The 25,095-nt window shown below is 32.2% G+C and overlaps 4 protein-coding genes, 1 long non-coding RNA gene, 3 other non-coding genes and 1 pseudogene across 8 annotated transcripts; 4 read left to right on the top strand and 5 right to left on the bottom strand.

The window, feature by feature from the left end:
* Positions 1 to 717: 717 nt before the first annotated feature.
* Positions 718 to 2,910, bottom strand: LOC105801792 (cell division cycle 20.2, cofactor of APC complex). Its single transcript, XM_012633083.2, has 4 exons — positions 2,478 to 2,910; positions 2,050 to 2,325; positions 1,692 to 1,961; positions 718 to 1,606 (listed from the first exon to the last, which is right to left on the bottom strand). The coding sequence occupies exons 1-4, from the start codon at positions 2,574 to 2,576 to the stop codon at positions 884 to 886; spliced, it is 1,368 nt and encodes a 455-aa protein (XP_012488537.1). The 5' UTR covers positions 2,577 to 2,910; the 3' UTR covers positions 718 to 883.
* A 1,403-nt stretch (positions 2,911 to 4,313) lies between these two features.
* On the bottom strand, positions 4,314 to 7,896 carry LOC105800881 (SNF1-related protein kinase catalytic subunit alpha KIN10-like; annotated as a pseudogene).
* Positions 7,793 to 9,505, bottom strand: LOC105801793 (BAHD acyltransferase DCR). The gene has a single exon (XM_012633084.2). It carries the CDS (start codon positions 9,445 to 9,447, stop codon positions 8,026 to 8,028), a length of 1,422 nt encoding a protein of 473 aa, XP_012488538.1. The 5' UTR covers positions 9,448 to 9,505; the 3' UTR covers positions 7,793 to 8,025.
* Positions 9,506 to 12,364: 2,859 nt separating this feature from the next.
* On the bottom strand, positions 12,365 to 14,093 carry LOC105801795 (uncharacterized). Its single transcript, XR_008190591.1, has 2 exons — positions 13,993 to 14,093; positions 12,365 to 12,856 (listed from the first exon to the last, which is right to left on the bottom strand). It is a non-coding gene; the product is annotated as an uncharacterized LOC105801795 (long non-coding RNA).
* Positions 14,094 to 14,772: 679 nt separating this feature from the next.
* On the bottom strand, positions 14,773 to 15,714 carry LOC105801794 (protein SRC2). The gene has a single exon (XM_012633085.2). It carries the CDS (start codon positions 15,712 to 15,714, stop codon positions 14,773 to 14,775), a length of 942 nt encoding a protein of 313 aa, XP_012488539.1.
* Positions 15,715 to 20,033: 4,319 nt separating this feature from the next.
* Positions 20,034 to 22,857, top strand: LOC105801796 (rRNA 2'-O-methyltransferase fibrillarin 2). Its single transcript, XM_012633086.2, has 7 exons — positions 20,034 to 20,179; positions 20,267 to 20,568; positions 20,706 to 20,801; positions 20,899 to 20,976; positions 21,066 to 21,242; positions 22,188 to 22,256; positions 22,341 to 22,857. Exons 1-7 carry the CDS (start codon positions 20,164 to 20,166, stop codon positions 22,515 to 22,517), a joined length of 915 nt encoding a protein of 304 aa, XP_012488540.1. The 5' UTR covers positions 20,034 to 20,163; the 3' UTR covers positions 22,518 to 22,857.
* On the top strand, positions 21,443 to 21,515 carry LOC128035170 (small nucleolar RNA snoR60). The gene has a single exon (XR_008191571.1). It is a non-coding gene; the product is annotated as a small nucleolar RNA snoR60 (small nucleolar RNA).
* LOC128035172 (small nucleolar RNA snoR60) lies at positions 21,661 to 21,733 on the top strand. Its single transcript, XR_008191573.1, has one exon. It is a non-coding gene; the product is annotated as a small nucleolar RNA snoR60 (small nucleolar RNA).
* Positions 21,889 to 21,959, top strand: LOC128035171 (small nucleolar RNA snoR60). The gene has a single exon (XR_008191572.1). It is a non-coding gene; the product is annotated as a small nucleolar RNA snoR60 (small nucleolar RNA).
* Positions 22,858 to 25,095: the final 2,238 nt, after the last annotated feature.

Below are 25,095 nucleotides of genomic sequence, written 5' to 3'. Positions count from 1 at the left end.
TCATTCCTTTACTATAATATATCTCCTAACTTAATATTTTTCTACTTTGGCCACAACAATTTTTTATTCTTTCAACTAAATCAATGTATCTATTTTAAAATTTCCTATCTAAAGAGTATTTTTTTATTTTTTTCTAATTTCTTATTAGACTATATACTTCCTAATTTAATACTCAAAATTCCTATTTATTATATTTTAAAAATTTTATACTAATTCTTAACCCGATCCATCATCTGTACTTAACCCCGAGTTAAAACGCGGATGTTACATTATTTTAATATATATAAATCTCAACTAATAATATTTTGGTTAAATTTTATTATTAAGTGCCTATATTTTGCAAAAATATGGATTTAGTCTCTGTAAAATTCAGTCAATTTTAGTCTTTATACTTTTCAAATTCTAAAATTTCAGTTCTTACAAAAGTCATTTCCAAATTAGTCATTTTCAAATTAGGTACATATCACATGTCACTACTTACTACTATTTGGTTATTTTTGTTAACCATGTTAGTTTGTAAGAGTAAAAGTAACATAGGATTTTTAATGAAGGGTAATTTGCTCTTTGATCTAATATAGATAAATTAATTTGTCTATTTTTAGTATAGGGGTTAAAATACAATATAACATCTAGTACATAAGCCTCTATAATATTTTTATCAAAATTGATCAATTCGAAAAATATAAAAACCAAATATATAGAGACTAAAATCCATAATTTAACCAAAGACTTTCTTTCAATAAGGAGTTGAAAATATAATGTAGACGGGGATGAACAATTTATCGCACTATCCCTAACTTTACTCTACACATGCCATCAGAGGAAAACCTTTACAAAACAAAGAATCCAACGGCACCGCCACCACTCCTAGTCTCTTTCTCCATCAACGGATACGGTTCAACTGAGAGAATGGCTCACGGTTCACTTTCGGAGCAGTTTTAGCCACTTCTGGGACCCCAAAAACATTCCAGAATCTTAGAGTCTCATCCCCTGCTGCTGATGCCACTGTGCACCCATCAGGGCTTTGAGCCATGTAAAGTACTCTAGATGTATGACCCGTTAGCTCTGCCATCTTCACCATCGATGGATATTTCCAAAGAGTTAATTGATTCTGAGTAAACCCATGGGAACTCAATAGCTCCCTCTCATTCTTGCTCCATAGCAATGAGCAAACCTGGGAGCCGGTATCAACTGAATTCAAGCATGCACCAGTATGTGTGTTCCAAAATTTTATGGTGCGATCGCCGCCACCTCCACCTGTGGCCAGCAAATTGCTCTGGAAAGGGCACCAGGCAAGGGCTTTGACAGCTGAGGTATGCTCCTCCAACCTGTGTAGCCATTGAGTTGGTGAATTTGAAGATGCCATGGACCTATCCCATATGTGAACAACATTATCATTGCCTCCGCTGGCTAGTTGTTGCCCGGAAGCCGACCATTTCAGCCCGCAAACCTCTTGCTGGTGGCCTCTGTACGTTTCGACAACATGGGATCTAATTCTCACATCGTTGTTAACAATCTGACCATCCATTCCTCCTGTTGTGAGAATGTGATTGTTCCATGCCATTGAACCCACTCTTGATCTGTGACAACCTCTCAGAGTACGCAGCTGCAGCAACAAAGGGGAAAATTAAACAATGGAGGAACAATAAGAAGAAGCTGCAAAATGTTCGGCAAAGACTTTAATATTGAACCTGCCGGTTGGCAGTCGAATCCCATAGTTGTACTTCGGAATTGTTCAAGCCAATGGCAATATGCCGACCATCAGGAGCCCAATTCACACTTGTTACTGGTCCGTTTTCGTCATCAATAGTGACAAGTTCTGAAGTAGAACTATCTGAAGCATCCCACAGATACACAGTGTTTCCGAGTGCTATTGCTAGTACATTGCTGCTGCCCCAGTCCAATAAATTCAGGTAAAAATCGTCGACGAGATCAGGAGCATCCAATGTTCTCTCAGAGCTCTGAAGAATTGAAAATCGCATCATATTAGAGTCTGTTGAACCAAAATTTTCTGAACTAACCGAAGTATCCATATCGTGCTGTACTTACCTGGGGAATATGTCTTCTAGGCTTTGCGGATTTGGTCGGATGAGCTGAAGCCGTTGAGTGCTCGGAAGGGAAGAGTTCGACGGGTGCTGGTGGCTTGTTCTTGAAAGCCAAGATTCGGGTGCGGTTCATGTTCAAGGTCTCAGCCAGCTGCTTCCTGTAGGCCTCCCTGGCAGGTGAGCATGCTGTTTGGTTCTCTTTGATCTTCCTTCCTTCGGTCAGCATGTAATGCGCATAATCAAAGTCCATTGCTGAACGGTTTGGTATGAATCTATCCATCTAAACAATAACAATAAAAGCGCATTCAATTTCAATGCATTACAAACTCTAATTTATCGATTAATTCAAAGTTGTTCTTTTGCAATAAATCAAAAAAAAAAAACCCAGATTTGCAATCATTGAAATTAAATAAAATAAGTTGAAATATATACATTTTCCTTGGAATTCTTTCTCTGGAGAAGTTGTTCTTGAAGTGGGCATCTAGATTGACCCTTCAAGTTTGAAAAAGAATTTAAAGATCCTGCATCCATAATATCAAGTATCCAAATATATATAATAAAAGAGAAACAGAAAGTGATAAACTATTTAAGATCCTGCAAAAAAAATAGTTAAGCAAAATCCAATATATATAATAACCCAGAACCTGCAAAGTTCAATCTCCAAAATTAAAAGAAAAAGAAAACAATCAACAAAAACAAAATCAAATGGAAAACGTTACAGACAGAGAAAAAAAAAGATTAGAGAGATGCTATGCGATGCGAGAGTAGATGGAGATGGAGATGTTGGAGCGAGAATTGATTGAAGATTAATGGAGGAATCAATGGAGTTTATATAGTGAATGCCTAAATGATAATAAGCGAAGGTCTTCGTATTTCGAGTAATTTTTTAATCTAGATTTTCTTATAGAAGGCGCAACGGCTACTTCTTGAAATATCTAGGGTTTATTTTTCTTCTTCTTGGAGAGCGGCAACGGCTATTTTTCTTCTTCTTTTTAGTAGGTAATTTTTCCTCAAATATTGTTTTTTTCTTTTAATTTTGTTATTTCATAAAATATTATGTGTTTTTTTGTTTTTTTAACTTAGATATCGATAATTTTAGAACATAATGAGATAGGTTCATTTTGCCCTCTTTACTAAAAAATAGGTAAATTATTCCTTATATATCGATTAAAGAACAAATTGATCTTCCTGTTAAAATTTTATCTATTTTACTTTTAAAATTAATCAATGTTCGTCAAAATGAAGTACACGTGCGACTTCAGTAGTTATTTTATCATCCATGCAAGTTTTAACAAAAAAATAGATGAAAATTTTAACAAAAAAACCAAATTACTCTTTATTCTAAGGTACGAGAACTAATTTTTTTATTTTTAAGTAAATGAGACAAATTGTTTAGGAATCTCCATGGTATTTTTACCAAATTTCATACTTGTACGAATTTGATTTAGATATACGATATCTTTGGGTGTAAAATGAGGATTAATATGAACACCGGAAGTAAAAATGAAAATGATTATTCATAGGAAAATCCGAGCTAAAAATTCAAATAAGGTAACTAATATAGGTGCTAAAAAATCAAACCAATCTTATCAGCCCAAGATGCTTACACCTCTAGGAGACATTCAAATGTTAGAATGGTCCAATATGAAGTTCAGCCGAGAAGTGATGTATTGTAGGACGCAGGCCCGAATTGATCTTGAGATATGCAGATATAGGACATTGATGCAAGGCAAGGCATGACTTTTCAAAACATGCCCATGAACTCCTCATTTATTATTGATATATTTTATAAATATATTAATTATATAATTATGTTTTTTTATTTATCACGAGTGTGATTTAGCAATTTAGGTCGCGGGTTCCTATAGGATATAATATTATAGCAGTTATAGATTATTTAATAAATTTTGCTGTTCTGACACTGCATAGGGAGCTTGTCTGCTTGCACTTCTCCCATTTTGGGAGTTTGTTAATGTAAAAAAAAAAAAAAAAAGACTGTTATGTATGGTAAAATTATCTACTAATGCATAGAAAATAAAGTTATCAATATTACATTTAATACCATCATTATGCCAACGAGGCCTCAACTCAATTCGTACATGTACATTATTTATATTTTAATTATACTATATTTATTACACTTACAAAAATTGTCAAAAAAAACACTCTCATTATTATAAATAATATACTAAATAATCTTTAAAGAGACTTGTTAACCAAACCTTCGCTTTTAGTTCCAGTTAATAAAACTACGTTAATAATGCACTATTTACATAATACTTCCTCCTATAAATAAACCAATATCACTATGAAACTACTTTAATAATGCACTATTTACACAAATACTTCCTCCTATAAATAAATTCTACATTCGCCATCAAGATAATCGGTTAGACATTACCTGCACTTCGAACATGATGACATTCGGCGACGCCGTTTACGATGGTGATCGATGATTCAACCTCAAAGTAACCATTGTTGTTTCCCACTTGATGTTATAATTCCTTATATTCTCCCAGTGGACATGGATTGCTCGCAGAGCTTTGAGAAGTACTTCCATCATGATTTGGAATAGAAAGGCCTCGACACTGTAAAAAAAAAACAGTGCAATGTCAAACTTTGGTGCATGAAAGAAGCTGGTTCCATTACTGGTACTCATAATAATACATCGCTACATACTTGAAACTCAGCTCCACCAAGATAGTCACTGGAGACGCCCAAACGGTTGTCCAATAGCAAGTGGTAAACAACAGTTCCCTGGAAGATAATGAAATAAGAAACAATTCCTAAAACCCATGAAGGAAAACTGAAAAAGGAAAAGGAAAAAGTTGAAACCTCGTTTTGAACTCTGTTGCAAAGAGATTCAACCAAATGGTTCCTTTCAAATCCCACCCTAACTACGTGCTGAAAGATATCATCATCAATCTGAAATTTATGTTTATCAATCAGTAACTATATAGTATGTACGTGAGCCCTGTTTCCACAACTTTTGTTGAGCTCATGAGGGGAAATAGTAACCAACGTTTTGGGCTTGTTGTGTTGTATCTGTTGGGGAAACAGCTAAATATCTCGGCAGATATGGTTGAAACCATGGGTGCTGGCGGATTCCAGGAATGGTCAGTCTCTTCGTTGGATCAACTATAAGAATCCGTGCGATCAAGTCTCTAGCACCGGGAGATAAATGACTTGGAATAGTGTAAACTCCGGCCTGAAGGACAAAAAAGAATGTAAAATCCAATGTGGAAATTGTAGACAGGATAGAGAGAAACAACAAAGAGAAAGATCATATATGAGCATAAAAATATCCAATCAAGACCCTATTCGTTAAAGAAATCTATGAAACATGTATCGTGGACTAAGAAAAAAATATAAATTTGACGTCACTTGCCTTGATTTTCTTATATAGGTTAGGAAAGTTATCATCCTCGAAAGGAAGGGTGCCACAAAGAAGGGCATACAAATAAGACCACAGCTGCATATATCCACTTCAGGCCCGGTGTATGGTTTGCCAGAAAGAATCTGTAACATTGGAGATCCGCATACATTAGAAAATCCCATCATAACAACATTAGAACTTCATGTTGATTCGACTCTTCATTTTTCTTTAAGTAACCTTGCTTGACATCATATTAAACACATGATTTTCTAACCATACACAAAACTCCTACCTCTGGGGCTGCATAGTTTGGGCTGCCACAACATGTTTTTAGTAAATGGCCCTTTTGCATTACGTTGCTCAAACCAAAATCAGCAATCTTCACATTATAATTGGAATCCAGAAGCAAATTTTCGGGCTTAAGGTCTCGATGAACCACCATATTCTTATGGCAGTACTCCACCCCAGAAATTATCTGTTTCCAAACAAAGATTCCATGCCTGTAATTTCTCAGAAAAAAAAAGGTAGACAAATAATATTCATTTATATATAAGAATATCCAACAAGACCTGTTGAAAAAGCTTGCGAGCCTCGTCCTCATGAAGCCTTCTTTTCAGTACAATATAATCAAATAATTCACCAGATTCTGCATATTCTGTGACCATGAAAATGTCTGTTGTTGTCTCGATGACCTCATAGAGTCGTATAATGTGAGGATGCATAAATAATCTCGATATGTTAATCTCTCTTCTTACTACAACAAAACATAAATTAAGCACTCTCTCAGTCAATAATACATGCAATGAAACGACGAAAAACTTAAATTCAAGCTTCGAAAATAACACTAAAGCAAACTTTAAAAGATATATTTAGAAGTTTATAAATCACATGAGCAACCTAATTAATGAACTAATTATCAACACAAAAAGTGACGAAAATAGTCAATCATTCATTCAAACAATTTGAATAAAAAAATTATATATACCTTTTTCCTCCATCGCCTTAGTCTTAATTTTTGTGAGATCAAGATTCTTAATTAATAGCAACTTTATGACCAGTCAATACATGTTCAGCAACTTTAACCTTTCCAAACGAACCGATTCCGATCGTTTCCGATCCAATTCCTCTTGATCCATCCCTTTTTCTCTTCCTTCAATTCAAAAACAACTAAAAAATCATAAGAAAAAAAAAATCAAAATCAATTGAATCAAAAACAGTTTAAAAATCATGCAAAGTAAATTGTAAAAAAAAAAAAATCACATTATTGAATCGAAATTTCCTCCGCTTTGGCTTTCTTTCTTTATTAGTGAAGAATTCGAATTGAAAATAACAAACAAGCAAAGATAGTAGCTACTATTTTTTTCTTTCACTTTCTTTGAGGGTTGTGTTTTCGAGGGAAATTTTTGTATATATAAGAAGCTAAGTGAAAGAAAAAAAAAGGAATGAAGATCTCAATGGTTTATTTTATTTAAAGAAGATTCAATATAATATATGTAAATAATTAGGATAAAAATATATAATATTTAGGTTGAAATAATATATTCTTTCCTTTTATTTTTTAAATTACTATGTTAAAGCGAGGGAAAAATATTTGGATGATGTGGCATGGACGCATAATCTGGTCACCTCAGTTTGACTTGATTAAAGTAGGGTAGGGATTACCTTTGATAATGGTAGATAAGATACAATGTATATATATAAATTTATGAGTTAAGTAAATACAAAAATAATAGGTAAACTATACTAACACTCAACTATTAATAAATTTTCTTTTAATCATCCAAATATGAAAAATTATAAAATATTATTTATTTATTCAATTTTATTTTTAATAACCAGTTGAATAACGGCAGAATTTTAAAATTGGCATAATAGCAACTTTAACCCTCAATATTTTTTTATTCAACAACCTTAAACATTTATACATTGTGTCAATTTAGTTTTGATTTTCATATTAATTTTTATTTTAAATTTTGAACTATTTTGATAAAATAAATTTTATTTTGTGACTTTTGGATATTATTTTAAAAGCAATATTTTCAAATAAAATAAAATAAACCATAACTCTTACATGATATTGTTTAAAAATATTTTATAATATTTTTAATTTATTTTCATTATTTAAATATAAAAATTATTTATACATCACAAACAAATTAAAATTAAATATAAATAAAATTTCACTCAATTTAAGTAACGCGATTTTTTAACTCATATTCCACGACGGTCTAAATGCTTTAGTTTGGGCCAATTTTTAATTTTTCGAATTTTTTCGCTCAACCTTAGTTCAAACTTCAAACGTTAGTTGTCATGGGCCGAGACTGAGCCGGGCCATAGTTCAGTCCAAGTCAATTTTTGCGCTGTTCGCATCTTTTTTCTGCAAATTTTGCTCTTAAATTTTATTAAATTATTGCATAGAACACCACTGTTTTATGATGTTCACCGATACAAGACAAAACCATGCAGCACTGCCATTAATAACACAGACCAAAGACAAAACATTAAAAATACGAATTATTAAACTATTACAAACACCAAAATAAATCCTAAAACGGTAATTAGCACAATTTCAATTTTCATAGTACCCTACTTCCATGCAAAATACTATACTTCCATTAAAAACTCTTTATCCTTCTCCAATTTCTCCATAGCTTGAGCTTCCATGGTGATTTCAACGTCAATGCTCCGGCCACCGCTCTTCCCTTGATACAAATACACCATTCCATCGAACCTGTTGTTGGATCCACTCCTCACCCCTACCGGCTTTCCCCACCCGAAATCCACTTCGTAAACTTTAAACCTCGGTGAGCTTCCGACCGCTACACAGTTGACACCGGCGTCTTTGAACTGGAAAATCTTCGGCGCTGCTTCCCATGCCTTGTTACGTTCATCGATGGCTTTAGCGTCGTGGGATTCTATAGCTTTTTGTATCACTAAAGCTCCGAATGACGGTGGGTTTTCCAATAACAACCCGGCCGCTGTGGCGGTGAAGATGGCTTGAATCAAGTTTCCGAAGTAACTGTCGGGCATCGGTGGATCAACCCTTTTACGACAATCGGCGAAGACAGTAAAAACCGTGTAGTCTTCGGGTTTGAGGTTACGTGCTTGGGATACGTGTCGCCAAATGTGGACAGCTAGAGATTGGAAAGTCGAGAACGGTTTAGAGCCATCGGACGGTGGTGGGGTTGAATTAGCTCTCGATTTGATCTTATCGACGGCGGCTTCGGAAAAACGGAAGAGTTTCTCCCTCATCTGCGGCGCCGGCGGGCCTTGTTTGGTGGCGTCGTCGCCGTTGCAAGAAACGACCGGACTGAGGTCGAGCTTCACGCGGGTGTTTCGAGCTTTGGTCCGATCAAGAAACGGCGGCACAACGACGGAGCTCGAAGTACCGTTACAGATTTGAGCCCAAGAGCTCATAAAATGCCAAGTGGAGGTTCCGTCGAGGACGGCATGGTTGAAAGCACACCCCATTGCGATACCATCTTTCAACTTCGTCAACTGTATGGACAAAAGAGGCCTGTGAAGACCCTCCAAGTTCAAGACGCCATTAAAAGGTATCAATTCCTTAAATGAGCTCGTACCATCATCACCCGTCAATTCATCGACGGTAATCCCCTCTGCCACGGCTTCCACCACTTCAACACCATCCATATCATCGTCATAATCAACTCTAAGAACCTCATCGTCATCTTTCCCGAGCTTACCTCCTAGCTGATAAAACTCCTCTAACACCACCCTCAGCCCTTCCTTGAGCTTTTCAACCTTGTCCTCGAACTCACCACAACCGTCGTTCTTGTAAAACAACAGCTTCTGGTTATAATAGAAAGCCAGGTAGGGGAGATCAAAGGTGACCAACTGACACTCTTTTCTTCCTATCAACTTTCCCGGCTTGACGTGGCTTTTTCCGGTGATTCTCACAGCGGTCGCCTCCTCCTCCTTCCCTGCTTCTACGCCTGCCATTTCCTTTATGATCTTTATTTGGTGCTGAGATACAAAGATTGTGGCTACAAATAGAAGAAGAAACATAAAGACACACGCTTGATGTAGTTGGGTTTGCCATTAATGGTATTCATGAGAGCAGCTGTGCCTGTGATCCATTAATAGGACTGATTAGTCCCCCACTGGTTAATATGGGGAAGCAGCGTGGGGTGAAAATGTGGTAGCTCACTCTGGTATGGCCAAAAATAAATGTCAACATTGAATGAATAAATAAAAAGCCTAAAAATTTGTGCTCTTTGAGCAGCAAAAGATTGTAATATATGGATAGCCGGATATATTAGTACAAGTAGAGGGTTTGAATCTATTCTCCAAGTAAGTATAAATTAAAATTTGAGATAAAAGTTAATAGTTGAATGGGTTGAATTATTGGTTTAATTAAATTGATTAAATTAAAAATTAGTGGTTTGACCAAATTATTAGTCCAATTATTAAAACATTATATATTACACTCTAAGATTGTACTACGTAATTATTCAATATTTTATATAATTTTTTAAATTTTCAAGTGATGATATAGTACAAACTCAATATTACGTCATCAAAATTTTATACTTTTCAAGTATAAAACTAAAATTGATCTAGTTTCAAAGTTAGATACCAAACTAAATAATAATAATAATAGATACCAAAGTAGATTTACTTACCAAATTCAAGAGTCAAAATTATATCATCCTATATTGAAAATGAACTTGGAAAAATAAACATAATGAATAGAGATATCTATAATTTTTAATATGTTTAATTTATAGTTTATTATCCATATTTACATTTAGATAATAATATATTTGCTAAGTTTAATATTTAAATTTATTACATATTTTTAATGGTTAAAACATAAAATTAAGTAAAAAAATTAAATATGTGAAAAATGTAACGTATCTTGGATAAAATTTCAGGGCTCGTAATTAGTTTTGAGTTTTGTTAGATAAAAGATTTATTAAAATAATATTCAACTATTTATACTATTATTTAATATTTTTACTTAATTTATATCATTAGCATCAATTCAAAAATTATTAAATTACTTAAAATTTTTTACATTTTTATTACTTTATTGATAGATTATTATTTTCAAAAAAAATCATTGAGATTGTTTAGATCTTTTATTGTAAGCAAATCTCGAAATCAATGTTTATATATTTGAGAGACTTGCCTAGATAAATGTATTAGAAAAATAATTTTGTAAGAGTGTTACTTTTATAGTAAAATCATTTATGGTGATTTTACTTCTTGTGATCACAAAGGGTGATCATAGCGGTGAGAGTATTGCATCTTCGAAGTGCAAGAGTGAAGGAAACGATCCCGGGGTGTGTGATTGAGTAAGTTCACTTTGTAATTGTCGAAGAGAATGCATGTTTCTCACTGAACTAGGCTTCATAAACATAGAGGAACTAAATTGTGTAATCATCTCGTTGTATCTTATGTGTTTGTTGTTCTTTATTTAGTGTCCGGAAGAGAGCCCACCAACTCAAGCACCAATTTAGTCGTGAAATTTCTACTCTTAAAAACGCCCTTTTTGATAACATACTCCTTAAAAAACAATATTATACTAAATTATATAATATACTAAATAGAATATAGTAACAGAATAAATAGAACATAAAATAATAACTAATGTATAGATAACCATAAATGTTTATATAGTTGGATAATATGAATTAAGATTAATTAAATATGTTTATTTACTATCATAAAATATTAGTCTAAATTAAGAGTGATTTGATATAATTATAACATCGCATAATTAAATTAAAGTATAATTTTATAGTAATGTAATTAAAATTTTAAATATATATATGTTTAAACTTTTCTTTAATTTCAATAGAATTCTCGTATTCTTGATTATTAAAATAAATATTGAAGTTAGAAAATAAAAATAAAAGAGTATATATATGGAATTTTCATTTTGATCTCCCAATACATAAATAATAAATAAAATTATAATTTAATTGATAATAAAAGCTAAAATCATCCTAGTACAGTAATTTGGAATACATGAATTTAAATGCGCTTATACACGTAGTATTTTTCATTTTAGGAGTTTAAAAATTATAAATAGTTTAGGTAATGTATATAAAAATTGGCACTTGAGCGCATTTGAATTTATATCCTTCTAATTATTGTAATAGCACTTGTGCTAATTAAACTAAGACTCAATTGATTAAGTAAAGTGTGACACCCCACTCTCGACCTGATCATCGGATTCAAATGCGTGACATCACATTACGTTGATGAAGCAACTCAAACTAGCTCAATGTCATATTTAACAAGCAACATCCATTCAAATAAATAAAATCGCATAAAAGCTCAATTAAAACACATGAGTATAATCAATGAATGCTAATGAACCATGTTTAAAGTTTTTAAATGTTGTACGGGGTTATAAATGGGATTAGAATTCGAATCCAAACTCATTTATTCAATTTCCACTGGTGGTCTCGAGACATGTTGTTGCTGTCTCAAGACACTAATGTTGAAGTACCTAAAATGAACATTCCAAGCATGCATTTTTACCATTTATTACAAACCAAACTTGTACCTGCTTATTTCAAACGCCCAATACATCTCAATAACAACCTAATCATGAAATGTCACTCGAAACCACAATCCAACAAAGTTAAATTTATAAAAGATCACTTATAATCATGCATACCAATTATTAATTCAAGCATCAAAATCCATCATTTAAAAGCATTATAAGTAAAGTTACCAAAACCATCAAATTAAACCATAAATCACAAGACCTAACTTAGATAATGCCATAAATTGTATACATACAAAACGAGCACAAACTTGGTCTAAGCTGAGTCGTTGAGTTTTGGATACTTCCAACTTTAATCTATTGAACCTATATCAGACCTACGCACAAAAATGAACAAATCGTACACTAAGTAATATATACTCAATGATGTTAACATAATTTGAAGAAAAAAAAACCCTGATAAAACTATGAAATCAAGTTTAATAACATGTTTAGAAATCATCTTATTACATAATAACTAGTAAGCTATCAAAACTGTAAATCATATAAGTTTTCATGTTAACCGACTTGTAAATCACCCCTGACATATTCATTTAACACATTTGATTGTCTAGTATATCGATGGACCATCAGGGTATTAGCACCTCATTTTGCATAATTCAATTAAATCTCCATATTCATGTTTACTCAGTAACCATTAACCATTACATTACACATGCATTTAATTATTGATACGACTCCTATTGACTCAAATTTGAGGACGGATACACGGGTCAATCCACCAACACACCCGCATACGCACCAAAGTACTAGTCGAGCATAAATGCACCGATCCCACCAACCACACCAGAATACACTCGTGCCCTAGGGTATTTGAGCTGGTGATACATTCTCGACTCCCAAAATTTAGAGAACTATCATAATATAATATGTGCCCAGCACTAGATCTCTCACCTATCAAAACAGACCTTATATATGTCAGCTATACCCGTAACTTTATCCGAAACTGTTAATAGGACATTTTCCTTTATCATGTATAATATATCAAATCATGTTACATAGGAAAATAACATCCCAATATCACTTTCAACCATATAACATAGATAACCTTTTGATGTCATCATTACCAAAAGTACACAATCGAAAATATACCAAACCATTTTCACCATATACATAGCATCACAATGCTATCTCTTATTTACATATTTCAAGCATATCTTGAGCTTATTGGTAATTAAGTACATACATACCTCGAATTGTGTCTGATGAAAATATTATTTGATTATGTTAACTGCCTATTAAAGCATAAATTGAGGTCAAGTTATGAGTGCACAACTTTACCTTTCAATTAACCAATTTAAACATAAATCAGTCTTAGTATTCAACGCAAATCAACTTAAATAATAAATCATATAACACCATATTTCAATAAAAACTAATATAGTCATTTAAACTCAACATTGTTCAATCTTTCAAATATGATTTCAACCTAATTAATTCAATGTCTTAATTACTTAGTAATTAAACAAATCAAAATTGTTGCCCGTCTTTTGATTCACATTTGTCCCTCAACGTTCCATTCTTGTTATTAGCTACGTTCGATAAGTTTAATTACGAAAATCTATTAGTCAAACATTTCGTTACAACAATTTAAACATAAATGCATTTATTTCAATTTGATCCCTCAAATCACTAATGTCCGCAATACATATATCTCACAATTTACCTGATCAAATCTAAATCCAACCTTATAAATATAGTACAATGACCTCATAATACTATTATTCACTATCAAACCTCAAAGTTTTATCCCTTACAATTAGTTCTTTACTAACACATAATTAATTCTATAATCTAAACTTGATTCAAGCTTATACCAACAATTTCCACTATCTTTCAAGCATGATTTTAGCACAACCAAGCTTAGTTATATTCAATTTCATGTTTTCAATCTTCAATACTTTATAAATTCAATAATGGCAATTTGAGAAAAACTTCATAATATATAGCACAAACTAAAAATTGGGTTAAGCATATCATGTTTTCTTAACCAAAATTCCATGAACAATTTGTAAAATGCGTTCACTTACCTCAAGTTAATTTGGCCGAATATGGAAGAAGCTCAACCCATATTTTTCTTTCTTCCATAGCCGATTGTAGATTAACAAGAAAAAGAGAAATGTGTTTTCTCTTTCCTTCCACTACCACACTAATGTTTGTATTAATTTAACCTTAATTAATTATTAAAGACAATTAATCTATGGCCATGATCATTTATCAACAAATTTGGTGGAATTCATGTCAACCCACTAGGCTAATTAATCATTTGCTACTTAGAGACCTACAAAAATTCCAAATCAAATTCCTCTAGTTTTGGTCACCAAACAATTTAATCCCTGTACTGTTTCCTTTAATTATTCAAACCAATCACTTTATACTTCTGATTACTAATTCAATGTTCAAATAATAACTATCTCCGGTTTAGTAAGCGAGCTCTCCCGGTTTAAAAAAATTCAGGCTCAAAAATCGGTTTTTTCAATCAGAAAACAAATCGGATTATTATACTATTTAAATTCGATTTATCAATATCTTCTCTCGTAACTAATTAATAAATAACTCGACACTCCTACTTCAATTTTATTTTATTTTATCACCGCTACTGAACGAATTCTCACATCCAAAATTTTTGAGATTTCACGTAAAAGCGTTTATCAATCTACGTCAAAAAAACAAAAAGGAAGGCATTTTGGATGCCTAATTTTTGCTTTATTCGATAAAAAAATAATCAAAACAACAAATAAATAAAAAAATAACAATAAAAACGACAATATATAACAAGACACCATTTACGTTAATTGATTATTTAATCTTCATTCACTACCACTAACTTTTTTATCTCCATCATCATCACCTCTCGGTGCATCCAAACCCTCCGCTATTGCAAGTCCACCCAAAGCCCCTACACCCACACCCATAGCTGCACCCATCGCCATTCCCGCCCCCATCCCGCCAAACTTTTTCTTATTATTATTATTATCTTCATAGCACCTACCAACGGTGGTTGCGGTTGCACCGAATGGAGCCTGAGTCTGACCATGGCCATAACCATGACCCGTTGGAGCTCCGTATGAAGCTGGTTGAGGTTGAGCATTATAATTGTACGCATTATATGAGTAGCCGCCTTGTTGGGCAAAAGGATAATACGGATTTTGCGGTTGTTGCAATGGTTGTTGAGCATACGGGTAACCATAACCCGGTAGAGCTCCGTATGAAGCTGGTGGATAGGCTCCATACGGAGTCGATGGATGAGCCCCGTAAGGTGCCGGTTGAGGGGCTCCGTAAGGAGCCGATTGAGGATGCCCGTATGAAGGTATTGCGCGGCTTTGATCAGGCACATGATACCCCGGCCCTCTTATTAAAACTTTGACGTCAACTTTACCTTGTGGTCTACCGGAAGGTCGCTTCAACTTGAGTGATTTCTCGTATTCCCCATAGCGGCCGCTGTCTTTTAAGACATCTCGGAGATTCAGTTTAGCTGAACCGATAAGAGGCTTGGTCTTCTCCTCGTTGCCGGCATGGATGACATCGACGTAAAGGTTAGTGTCGTCATTGATGGGACAAAAAAGAGGGATGACTAGGGTCGAGTTCCATGTAGGATATGTGTCGCCCTTTTCGTCGACTTTAGTGGCCAATTTGCTGCTCGGGTCCACCCACACGACGGCGTACGGCTTGATCGGACCGTGTCGCCAGTTCACGTTTTGAAGATCTTTGCCGGAGACGAAAGTTACCTGTATTTCTTGAGGAGCGGCCATTTTGTATTCCTTTGGTGATATGAAAAAATGAGAATGTTTTTTAAGAAGACAAGGCTATGGGCTGAGAGTATTTATAGGTTCCCATGAATATAATTACAATATTGACCATCTAGACCAGATAAATTTTGTAGGATAATGTTGGATTTAATGGGGATAGTTAGGTAAATATAGGTGTGTAGGGAAATAAAACTCATGGATATTGATGTAGGGTAATTAAAGAAACGAGAGTAATGCCTAAATTACTGGAGCATATACTGTATGTATTCTAATTAATTATGTAACATCTGTTAAAAATTTAGAGGTCGCATTTTTTTTATAATATATGATATCACTAAAAAGTTAATGTATCTCCACAATGATTCGCCATGATTTATTAATTGATAGAGCTTGCATTTTTAAATAGTGAACTTCAAATAATTTATTTCTTTAATGAAAAAATTGATAGTATTAATAATTAGAATGAGGTAGATTTATACACACTTCAACGCATATATTTCTCTTATTTCAAGGGTATTAGTAAGAATTGTATAATAAAATAAATAATACAAGCTAATTATTTGTATTCTAAGAAAACCAAATATACCAATACAATATTTGTATTTATATGCTTTTAAACTTTTAATGTATTATTTAAGAACACAAAAACATCCAAATTAAAATAGATTGATATAAAACAGAATTAAACAAAGAAAAATAAATAAATGAATTGACATTCAAGCTCCAATTGGTTTATGACTATAGTTGAAAACTAGGGACTTAATTTTTTCCCCGGCTGATGCAATAAAGAAAATATAAAGCAATACAAAGATTTTTAATGTCTCTAAAAAAAGTTAAAGATTATGTGAAGAAAAAAAAAGAACAAAAAACATTGAAAGCAAAATTAATCTCTATTTCAAAATTCATAATAATGACGAACATTTACACCATGTTCGATTACATTATAACTTGTTTGTAAATTATGGGATTATATTTTGTAACTAATGGTGAGGGTATGGGTAACCATAAGGCGGGGGAGCTGCCTGCCTGAACTTGGTGGAGCAGCCCCATACGGTGCCGATGAAGGAGGTGCATATGAACTCGGTGGAGGAGCACCGTATGGAGCAGCCCCGTAAGGAGGCGCGTGGCACGTGATAGCCCGGTCCTCTTATTAATACTTTGACCTCAACTCTTCTATGGGGTCTCCCCCCCATTAAGTCGTTTTAGCTTGAGCGATTTCTTGTATTCTCCATAGCCATTGTTCTCCTTTAAGACGTCCACGAGATAGTCAAACCGGTGAACGATTTGGCCCGGTCCTCGTTGCCGGAGTGGACGACGTCGACATAGAGGTTGGTCTCGTCGTTGATTGGATCGGGAAGAGGGATGACTAGGGTTGAATTCCTAGTGGGACGACTATCAACTTTTTCGCTGACTTTAGTGGATAATTTGTTGTTTGGGTCGTATGGCTTGACCGGACTGTGACGTCAATTGACGTTTTTAAGACCTTCGCCGGAGACTATGGTTACGTGTATTTCTTGGCGACCGGCCATTGTTAAATCCTTGGTGACGTAAAAATGGGGAAATTTGATGAGGAAGGGGAAATTTGATGAGGCGAGTTTAGGGTATTTACAGGTTCCTATGAGATGTAATTACGATATTAACCGTCTTGAATGGAGAAGCTATGTGCGATCATGTTGCATTCAAATGAGGGTATTTGGGTAATTTAGTGGAAAACTCTAATTATGGATATTGATATCTATATATAAAAAGAAGGCCCTAAGTCCTTCCTTACTTGAGACTTGTGTATTTTCATTTCTTTTGTTTTGTTTTTTTTACATAACAATATAATAGTTAAATTTTAATTCTAACCTTTTATTTTTTAAAATTATATAAAAAGTAGTTAATTTTCAGTTTTCATCTCTTTACTTGCTCAAATTTAATATTTAATTTCTATATTTTAATTTTGAAATAATTTGATACCTCAACTCTTATAATGCCGCTAGTTAGTCTAAATGCTTTATTTTAATTAAAATGTTTATGTGAATTTTAAAATTTGTTAACACGGTTAAAATTCAAGTTCATTATAATATCATTTTGTTATATGAATACCAAGTGAGTATTTATTTTTAAATTTCAAATTGTCACACAAACAATTTTAACAGTGTTAACAAATATTAATTCTAAACTCAAAAAGTAGAAGGACTAAATTACTAAAAGTAAAAGTATGAATATTAAATTCTAAATATCTGAACAGTACAATAATTTAAAGTATATTGCAACCTTCAAATTTTTTATCTATAATTAAAATAAATAAATATTTAACCTAATGCGAGACATAGAAAAATCATACTAATAAAGATAACAGAAAAGCGAGAATTAATGCTATATTGCTTAATGGTTAAATTAATGGAGCATATAGTGTAAAATAATTATATTATAATTAACTAATTAAAATTATGTAATTTTAGAGATGATATTATTGTGAGATTTTTATATAAATATCATCTCTTAATTGAATAATATTAATTTCATAACGTAAAACGAATAAAAATACATAAAATTATATCGAAAGAATCAGGCCTATACTAAATAACGAACAGTGCATTCAAATAATTACCGTAAAAAAAACCCATCTTGTTGATTGTGAACCTTGCTATCATTTAAGTTCTGTTTGATTGAAGGAATTGATTTTCCGGAAAATCATTTCCAACTTTTCCAGCGTTTGATTGGCGGAAAACATTTTCCATTTGTAAAATGAACTCCAAAACAAGGGAAAATGGGTTACATTTTAAGGAAAATGTCTTACCCTTTCAATTTCCGTAAGACATTTTCCGTTCTCTCCTTTCTATCGCCTTCTTCATTCATTCCTTCATTTCCGGTAGAAAATTGCTTCTATTTATCGATTTTCCAGTAACTTGTTTTTTTAATTATTCAATACTTATTTTTTTAACACAATTACAAATAATTTATTTGATATTAATTTTTTTCAATTTATAACGATTAATATGTGGCTTAATAATTGAGTATTATTATAAATAAATCATTGCAATATATGTAAAAATAATTTAAAATATAAAAATTTATTAATATATATCAATATATGTAAAAACAATTTTTTCGAAAAATATTTTCAGGAAATCTGTCAAACAGCCGAAAATATTTTACTCAGATTCAATCAAACACCAGAAAATATTTTCCAGTAAATCATTTTACAGAAAAGTAAAATATTTTCCCGAAATCATTTTACAGAAAATATTTTACTGGCAATCAAACAGACATTTAGTCTACCTCGTTAAGATAGGTGTCGAGTCACCCTAATGCACACGAAGCTTCATCAAATCTGCACGAAGTCTAATAGCAACCTGATCGTTAGGTACATCAAATGTTGTCGTCACAAAGCTAAAAAGCTATCATGCCCCTATAGAGAAGTCTAGAGCAAGACCTACACGAACACATGTCAAGATTGAAAGGAAAGAGCTATCTAACCTTGTCTATACAAATCTCTTCCTTCATTAAAAATGTATTAAACTTCTTTACAAGTGACTTTTTCCATGGTTATACCTATGGTTTAAACCAATCAACCTCGATCAAAAGTTAGTATTTCTCTTTTATTTTTTTTATTTTCATATATATGAGATTTTTATAAGAAAAGAAAGAAATAATATCGATTAAAAGTGTTCATAGATCAAGTTAAGTTATGCTTAAGTATAATATTAATATATTTTATTTTTATCCAAGTCTAACTCGATTCAATATATAAGTCTAAAATTTTATCTAAACATATTCATATTTATAAATCACTTAACCTAAACCCATTTTAAGGTCACCCATATTCAATATATATTTATATTATTTTTAATTTTAATTTAATATCCTATATATTTTTATTTATTAAAATTTTATATACAATTATATTAAAATTTTTAATGTTCACATTGTAGTAATATATAATATTATTATAAATTTAATTTTATGTATTATAAATTTTATAATACATAAGAATCACATAATATAAAAACATTATAAAATTTATCTTTTTATATTTTGTGCATATAATATGCGATGCAATTTTTAATCTATTTATATTTTATACTATAATAATTTAAGAATATATGTATTCGATCCACGGTAAAAATCTAGTTTATAATTATATTTAATTGTATTTATAATACTAAAACAATTTTTAGAAAAATGATAAAAGGGATGAAACTCTATTTTGAAGTTGATAATAATAACAAATCCATTGTATAAGACGTTGGGCTTTGATGTGTTGGGTTTTTTTTTTTAATACAAATTTGGGCTTAAACCCCATAAAAAAATTTTAAAAATGCCATAAACCCTAGTCGTCTTCTTGTTCTATATAAGTGAAGTATAAACCCTAGCATTTGCCTTAAAACATTTTCATCGCCTCTCACTCTCTGTTTTCACTTAGTTTCTGATTCTTCACTTTCATTACTTGAAACTCTCGCAGCGATGAGACCTCCAAGAGGTAAGTAACCAATGTCTCTTACGTTTCCTATCATTTTTAGTTACAGACTCTCGTTATGGCATTTCTAATGGTTTAATCCTGTTTCAGGCCGTGGTGGTGGTGGTGGTGGGTTTAGGGGCAGAGGAGATGGTGGAAGAGGGAGAGGAAGAGGAGGTGGCGGAAGAGGTGGTGATAGAGGTGGTAGTGCCATGAAATCCCGCGGCGGTGGCCGTGGTGGAGGCCGCGGCGGTGGAAGGGGCCGTGGAGGAATGAAAGGTGGTAGTAAGGTTATAGTTGAGCCTCATAGACACGAAGGAGTTTTTGTCGCCAAGGGAAAAGAAGATGCCCTTGTTACTAAAAACATGGTCCCTGGTGAAGCTGTCTACAATGAAAAAAGAATTGCCGTTCAGGTCATTTGCTTGATTGATTATGCTCTTGTATTTAGCTAATTACTTTTTTTAATCTTCCATTGGTCTTGTTCACAACATTATATGATTACATTTTCCGTGAGAAATTGAGCCTATTTTATGACTTTTGCCTTAAACAGAATGAAGATGGGACTAAAATTGAATACAGGGTATGGAATCCGTTTCGATCTAAGTTGGCGGCCGCCATTCTCGGTGGTGTTGATAATATTTGGATTGTAAGCTACCAGTTCTCATTTTGTTGTTCTTCATAGAAGGTTACATAGTGTATATAACTGACCCTCTGTAAACACTTGTTATTATTGTTCAATTTAGAAACCTGGTGCTAAAGTTCTTTACCTTGGAGCTGCTTCTGGCACTACTGTTTCTCATGTATCCGATGTTGTTGGTCCCGTAAGTATATTGTTAACCCCCCAATGTTTGAGTATCTTGTATATGTTTATACCTGTAGGATTTTGCTTATCAGGTTTCCTTTTTGGCAGACTGGTGTGGTTTATGCAGTGGAATTTTCTCACCGGAGTGGTCGAGATTTGGTTAACATGGCTAAAAAACGAACAAATGTTATACCCATCATCGAAGATGCTAGACATCCAGCCAAATACAGGATGCTAGTTGGAATGGTGGATGTCATATTTTCTGATGTTGCACAACCTGATCAGGTTTGCGCCTTCGAGTATTTGTTACTTTATTTGAGACGCGTATAGAATGGTGAATGGATTAGTAATCAGGAGGATTAGCTTATTGTGTGCTTGAAGTTACATCCGAGTTTCTCTTGTGCTTTTAGTTGCTTGCCTGCATTGCTTTTGGTTGATTTGCCTTCCTATTTGCATTGGTTTTGGTTGTTTTTGCTTCCTATTATTTGCATATGATGAACTCTACTCGGATTCCCCTTCAAGACTTCATGGGTGATGCTAACTCGAGTTTCTGATGCAAACATTAAGTGATAAATTTTACGTAGTTCACAAATTTGGTTTGTATGAAAGTATAAAAAATGTGTTTCTTCATTCTTTCTTTAATTTGGTTTGTTGATTTGCCTTCCTATTTGCATTGGTTTTGGTTGTTTTTCCTTCCTATTATACGCATACAATGAACTCTACTTGGATTCCTCTTCAAGACATCATGGGTGATGCTAACTTGAGTTTCTGGTGGAAACATTAAGTGATCAATTTTACATAGTTCACAAATTTGGTTTGTATGGAAGTATAAAAAATGTGTTTCTTCATTCATTCTTCAATCCTCTAATAACAATACAAGTTTCTGATGTGTTTTTTCTTTTCTTTTCTTGTTTTATTAAACATTATCATTATGCAAATGATGAAGTACTCGGATTCCCCTTCAAGACATCACGGGTGATGCAATACCGAGTTTCTGATGCTTGACTTCTCATGTTTGTGCTAGTTCTTGCAATCCTTTTTTATTTCTTGATAAGCTAACACATCCGTTATCAATACTCGTCATCCATGTTTGTGCTAGTTCTTGCAATCCTTTTTTATTTCTCATAAGCTAACACATCCGTTTTCAATACTTGCATCTGAATGAAAACAAAGGATGAAGTCTTGCCGCATTTCTTTATCATGTCTCAATGTGCTTTAATACATTTGCAGGCGAGGATTCTAGCTTTGAATGCATCATATTTCCTAAAAGCTGGTGGTCATTTTGTTATTTCAATCAAGGTGAGTGTTCCGAAATCATGTTTTGGTTACATTTCTCAATTAAAAGCTTTTTGGCCATAACATGACGGAACATTTTGTTTGCAGGCTAACTGCATTGACTCAACGGTTCCAGCCGAGGCAGTGTTCCAGAGTGAAGTTAAGAAACTGCAACAGGAGCAATTCAAACCTTTTGAACAAGTGACGCTCGAACCATTTGAGCGCGACCATGCTTGCGTTGTTGGTGGTTACCGGATGCCGAAGAAACAGAAAGCTGCAACATAATGTTTTTGTAGTCTTGTTTTTAAGCCCTAAGTTTCGTGGCTTTGGATTAAAAGTGATGAACATGTTTTGGGATCAAACATCTTTCTTTTTTGTACTAAAAATCAAATTTATTTCTACTGAGGAGAAAGGGCTCTTAATTAGACAAAGAAAGCACAAGTATCATGTCTCTTATTTTTAGAGGGGGTTCACTCATTTGACAATAATTACTATTGGGGTGTGGAGATTTCTCTTGTTTAGATTGGTACTTGATATGGTTTCATTAGGAATTGAGTCTTTGAATTTGATTAATGTTTTTGCATGGATTTTTAAAGAAATATGTTTTGTGAGAGTGGTTGTTAAATTCAATTGATTTGGATTAAAGTCTAAATTAAAGCAATTTAATCTTTTATAAATTCACTTCAATTTTATATTAATAAATCAAGTTATTTTAATTAACCACATTTTATTTTTAACATGGTTTTCTTTTCAAAAAGAAGACAGCTTTTAGGTTTTGAATGGTCCATCCTTAAATAATTTGTATAAAAGGATCTTTACGCATGTATAAAATGTGTAGATTGATAAAATGATTACATTCATGCCACATGTCATACACATAAATGATAGAAATATAATTAGTGAACTCTTTTTCTTTTTAATTAGTGCTTCCATCTCTATCTATAATAGGGATTATTTATTTTTTATAAAATAGTTTTCTTTCTGAAGCATTTTAATATAGGTTTAATTTCCAAGTGAGGGTCAATTTAATTTGGATTCCATATGATTTTTAATATATTTTACAACAAAATTTTGCATTAATAATCCCAAACAAAATAACGTGAATTTTGTCAATTTTAAATATATTTGGTGAATTCAAATGCTTAAAAAACAACCACTATTTTCTCTACATTTAAATTTTTGATGAATTATACATTCCATTTTTTTCTTGAAATAATGAAAATATCATATGTTGATATCAGTCTCCACCCCCATATTTAAACATGGGATTGGGTCGATTGCACTTTGAAATCGGACACCTCATGTATTTTTATCATTTTATCCTGCCAATGCCATTATCATAAGCTAAGATATTTTTTATTTTTTATTTTTTATACATGATTTAATTTTGATTTAATTTCACCCAACATTCCTAAATTATGATCGTCATTTTAAATTGGTCTTCAAACTTTAAAACGTTTTAGTTACATCCTCAAATTATGGATATTATATTAATCAATCATATCCTTTCATTGTTGAAATTGTTAATTTAACCATTAAATATCACAAAATCTTACTCACATCATTTTGTACATCAATACTTAATGTTATATGTGCATGAAAATACTTATGTGTTTTACTTCTTTGAGATAAATACTAAATTTATACATGGTCCAGTGTAATTTGATACATGAATTTTGATTTGGTGTAATTATATACATGAAATTTAAATTGTGGTTTATAAGTATACATGAAACTTTGATTTTGATTCAATTATACACATTTAAATAAATGAATACATACATTTATTTGATATTGGGTTAATATAATTGTTTGTAGATACAATATATCAACATAAAATGCACGCTAATTCGATAATGTTGTTAGTGATTTGTAAAATTGAATCAAATCAAAATTTCATTCATTAAATGGAACAAAATCAAACTTTATGTATGACATTGCACATCGGGCCAATGTTTATGTATAATTTTGATATTTATACCTTATTTTATTTTTTGAAAGTTTGTTTCGTATCACTTTCAAAAGAAGTTTTGAATAATAATACTTGAATTTAATAGATATACTTGGTTAGTAATATTTTCTTAGGGATAAATCCCAAAATTATTCGTGAGTATTGTGGTTTAATGTGCAATTATATGCATAAACTTTAATTTTGTGTAATTTTATACATAAAATTTCATGTGTATAATTGCACCAAATTAAAGTTTACGTATACAATTGCACATTAAATCAAATTTTATGTGTAATTTAAGATTTATCCTAATTTTCTTAAATACAAAATTCCCAATTCATTTTAAAATAATTTAATTATAAAAATATAATATTTCAACTGTATTTAAATATATAAAAAGTTTATCACTTAAAATAGATGTGATCCACAAATTTCAAGAAAATAAAAAAAAGGCATTTGGGAAAAGAATGAAGCAAAAGAAGGTGAAATTTGTTTATTCATATTCCTACTTTATGATTCCATCTTTATTCCTTATCTCTAAAATAAGTACAAAATAATGGCCCTCATTGTCCTTTTATTTTATTTTGATTTTTTAGTTCAAAATAATTACATGAGTTATCAATATTATTAATATTATTTTTCTTGGCCATCAACTAAACCGACCGACCAAGCAGTTGAACACAATATCAGATCTCAACTCAAATTATTGAAACTCAATCTAGTAAAAAAAGCTTAACTTATCAAATTTTATACATTTTTATTTTTGATAATTATATCGAATTAAATCTTAAACGGAAAATAAACTCTCCTAACATTATTTTTCGAACCTGGGTCACTTAAACTAGAGGCAGTGACAAGGGGGCTGGCAGTGGACTCTACCTTTAAAATGAGAAATTCGTCTTTTGACTCTTT

The sequence above is a fragment of the Gossypium raimondii genome, chromosome 11 (assembly GCF_025698545.1).
Source record: "Gossypium raimondii isolate GPD5lz chromosome 11, ASM2569854v1, whole genome shotgun sequence".
In the NCBI taxonomy this organism is placed as follows: Eukaryota; Viridiplantae; Streptophyta; class Magnoliopsida; order Malvales; family Malvaceae; genus Gossypium; species Gossypium raimondii.
This window is presented reverse-complemented; position numbering and strand designations above follow the sequence as displayed.

Coding starts and splice junctions, on each gene's coding strand:
- LOC105801792 (XM_012633083.2), bottom strand. CDS start 2,576: ATGGATGCAGGATCTTTAAATTCTTTTTCAAACTTGAAGGGTCAATCT. Junction 2,326..2,477: donor GAAAGAATTCCAAGGAAAAT/GTATATATTTCA, acceptor GTTATTGTTTAG/ATGGATAGATTCATACCAAA. Junction 1,607..1,691: donor ATTCGACTGCCAACCGGCAG/GTTCAATATTAA, acceptor TTGTTGCTGCAG/CTGCGTACTCTGAGAGGTTG.
- LOC105801793 (XM_012633084.2), bottom strand. CDS start 9,447: ATGTTTCTTCTTCTATTTGTAGCCACAATCTTTGTATCTCAGCACCAA.
- LOC105801794 (XM_012633085.2), bottom strand. CDS start 15,714: ATGGCCGCTCCTCAAGAAATACAGGTAACTTTCGTCTCCGGCAAAGAT.
- LOC105801796 (XM_012633086.2), top strand. Junction 20,569..20,705: donor AAAAAAGAATTGCCGTTCAG/GTCATTTGCTTG, acceptor TGCCTTAAACAG/AATGAAGATGGGACTAAAAT. Junction 20,802..20,898: donor GTGTTGATAATATTTGGATT/GTAAGCTACCAG, acceptor TGTTCAATTTAG/AAACCTGGTGCTAAAGTTCT.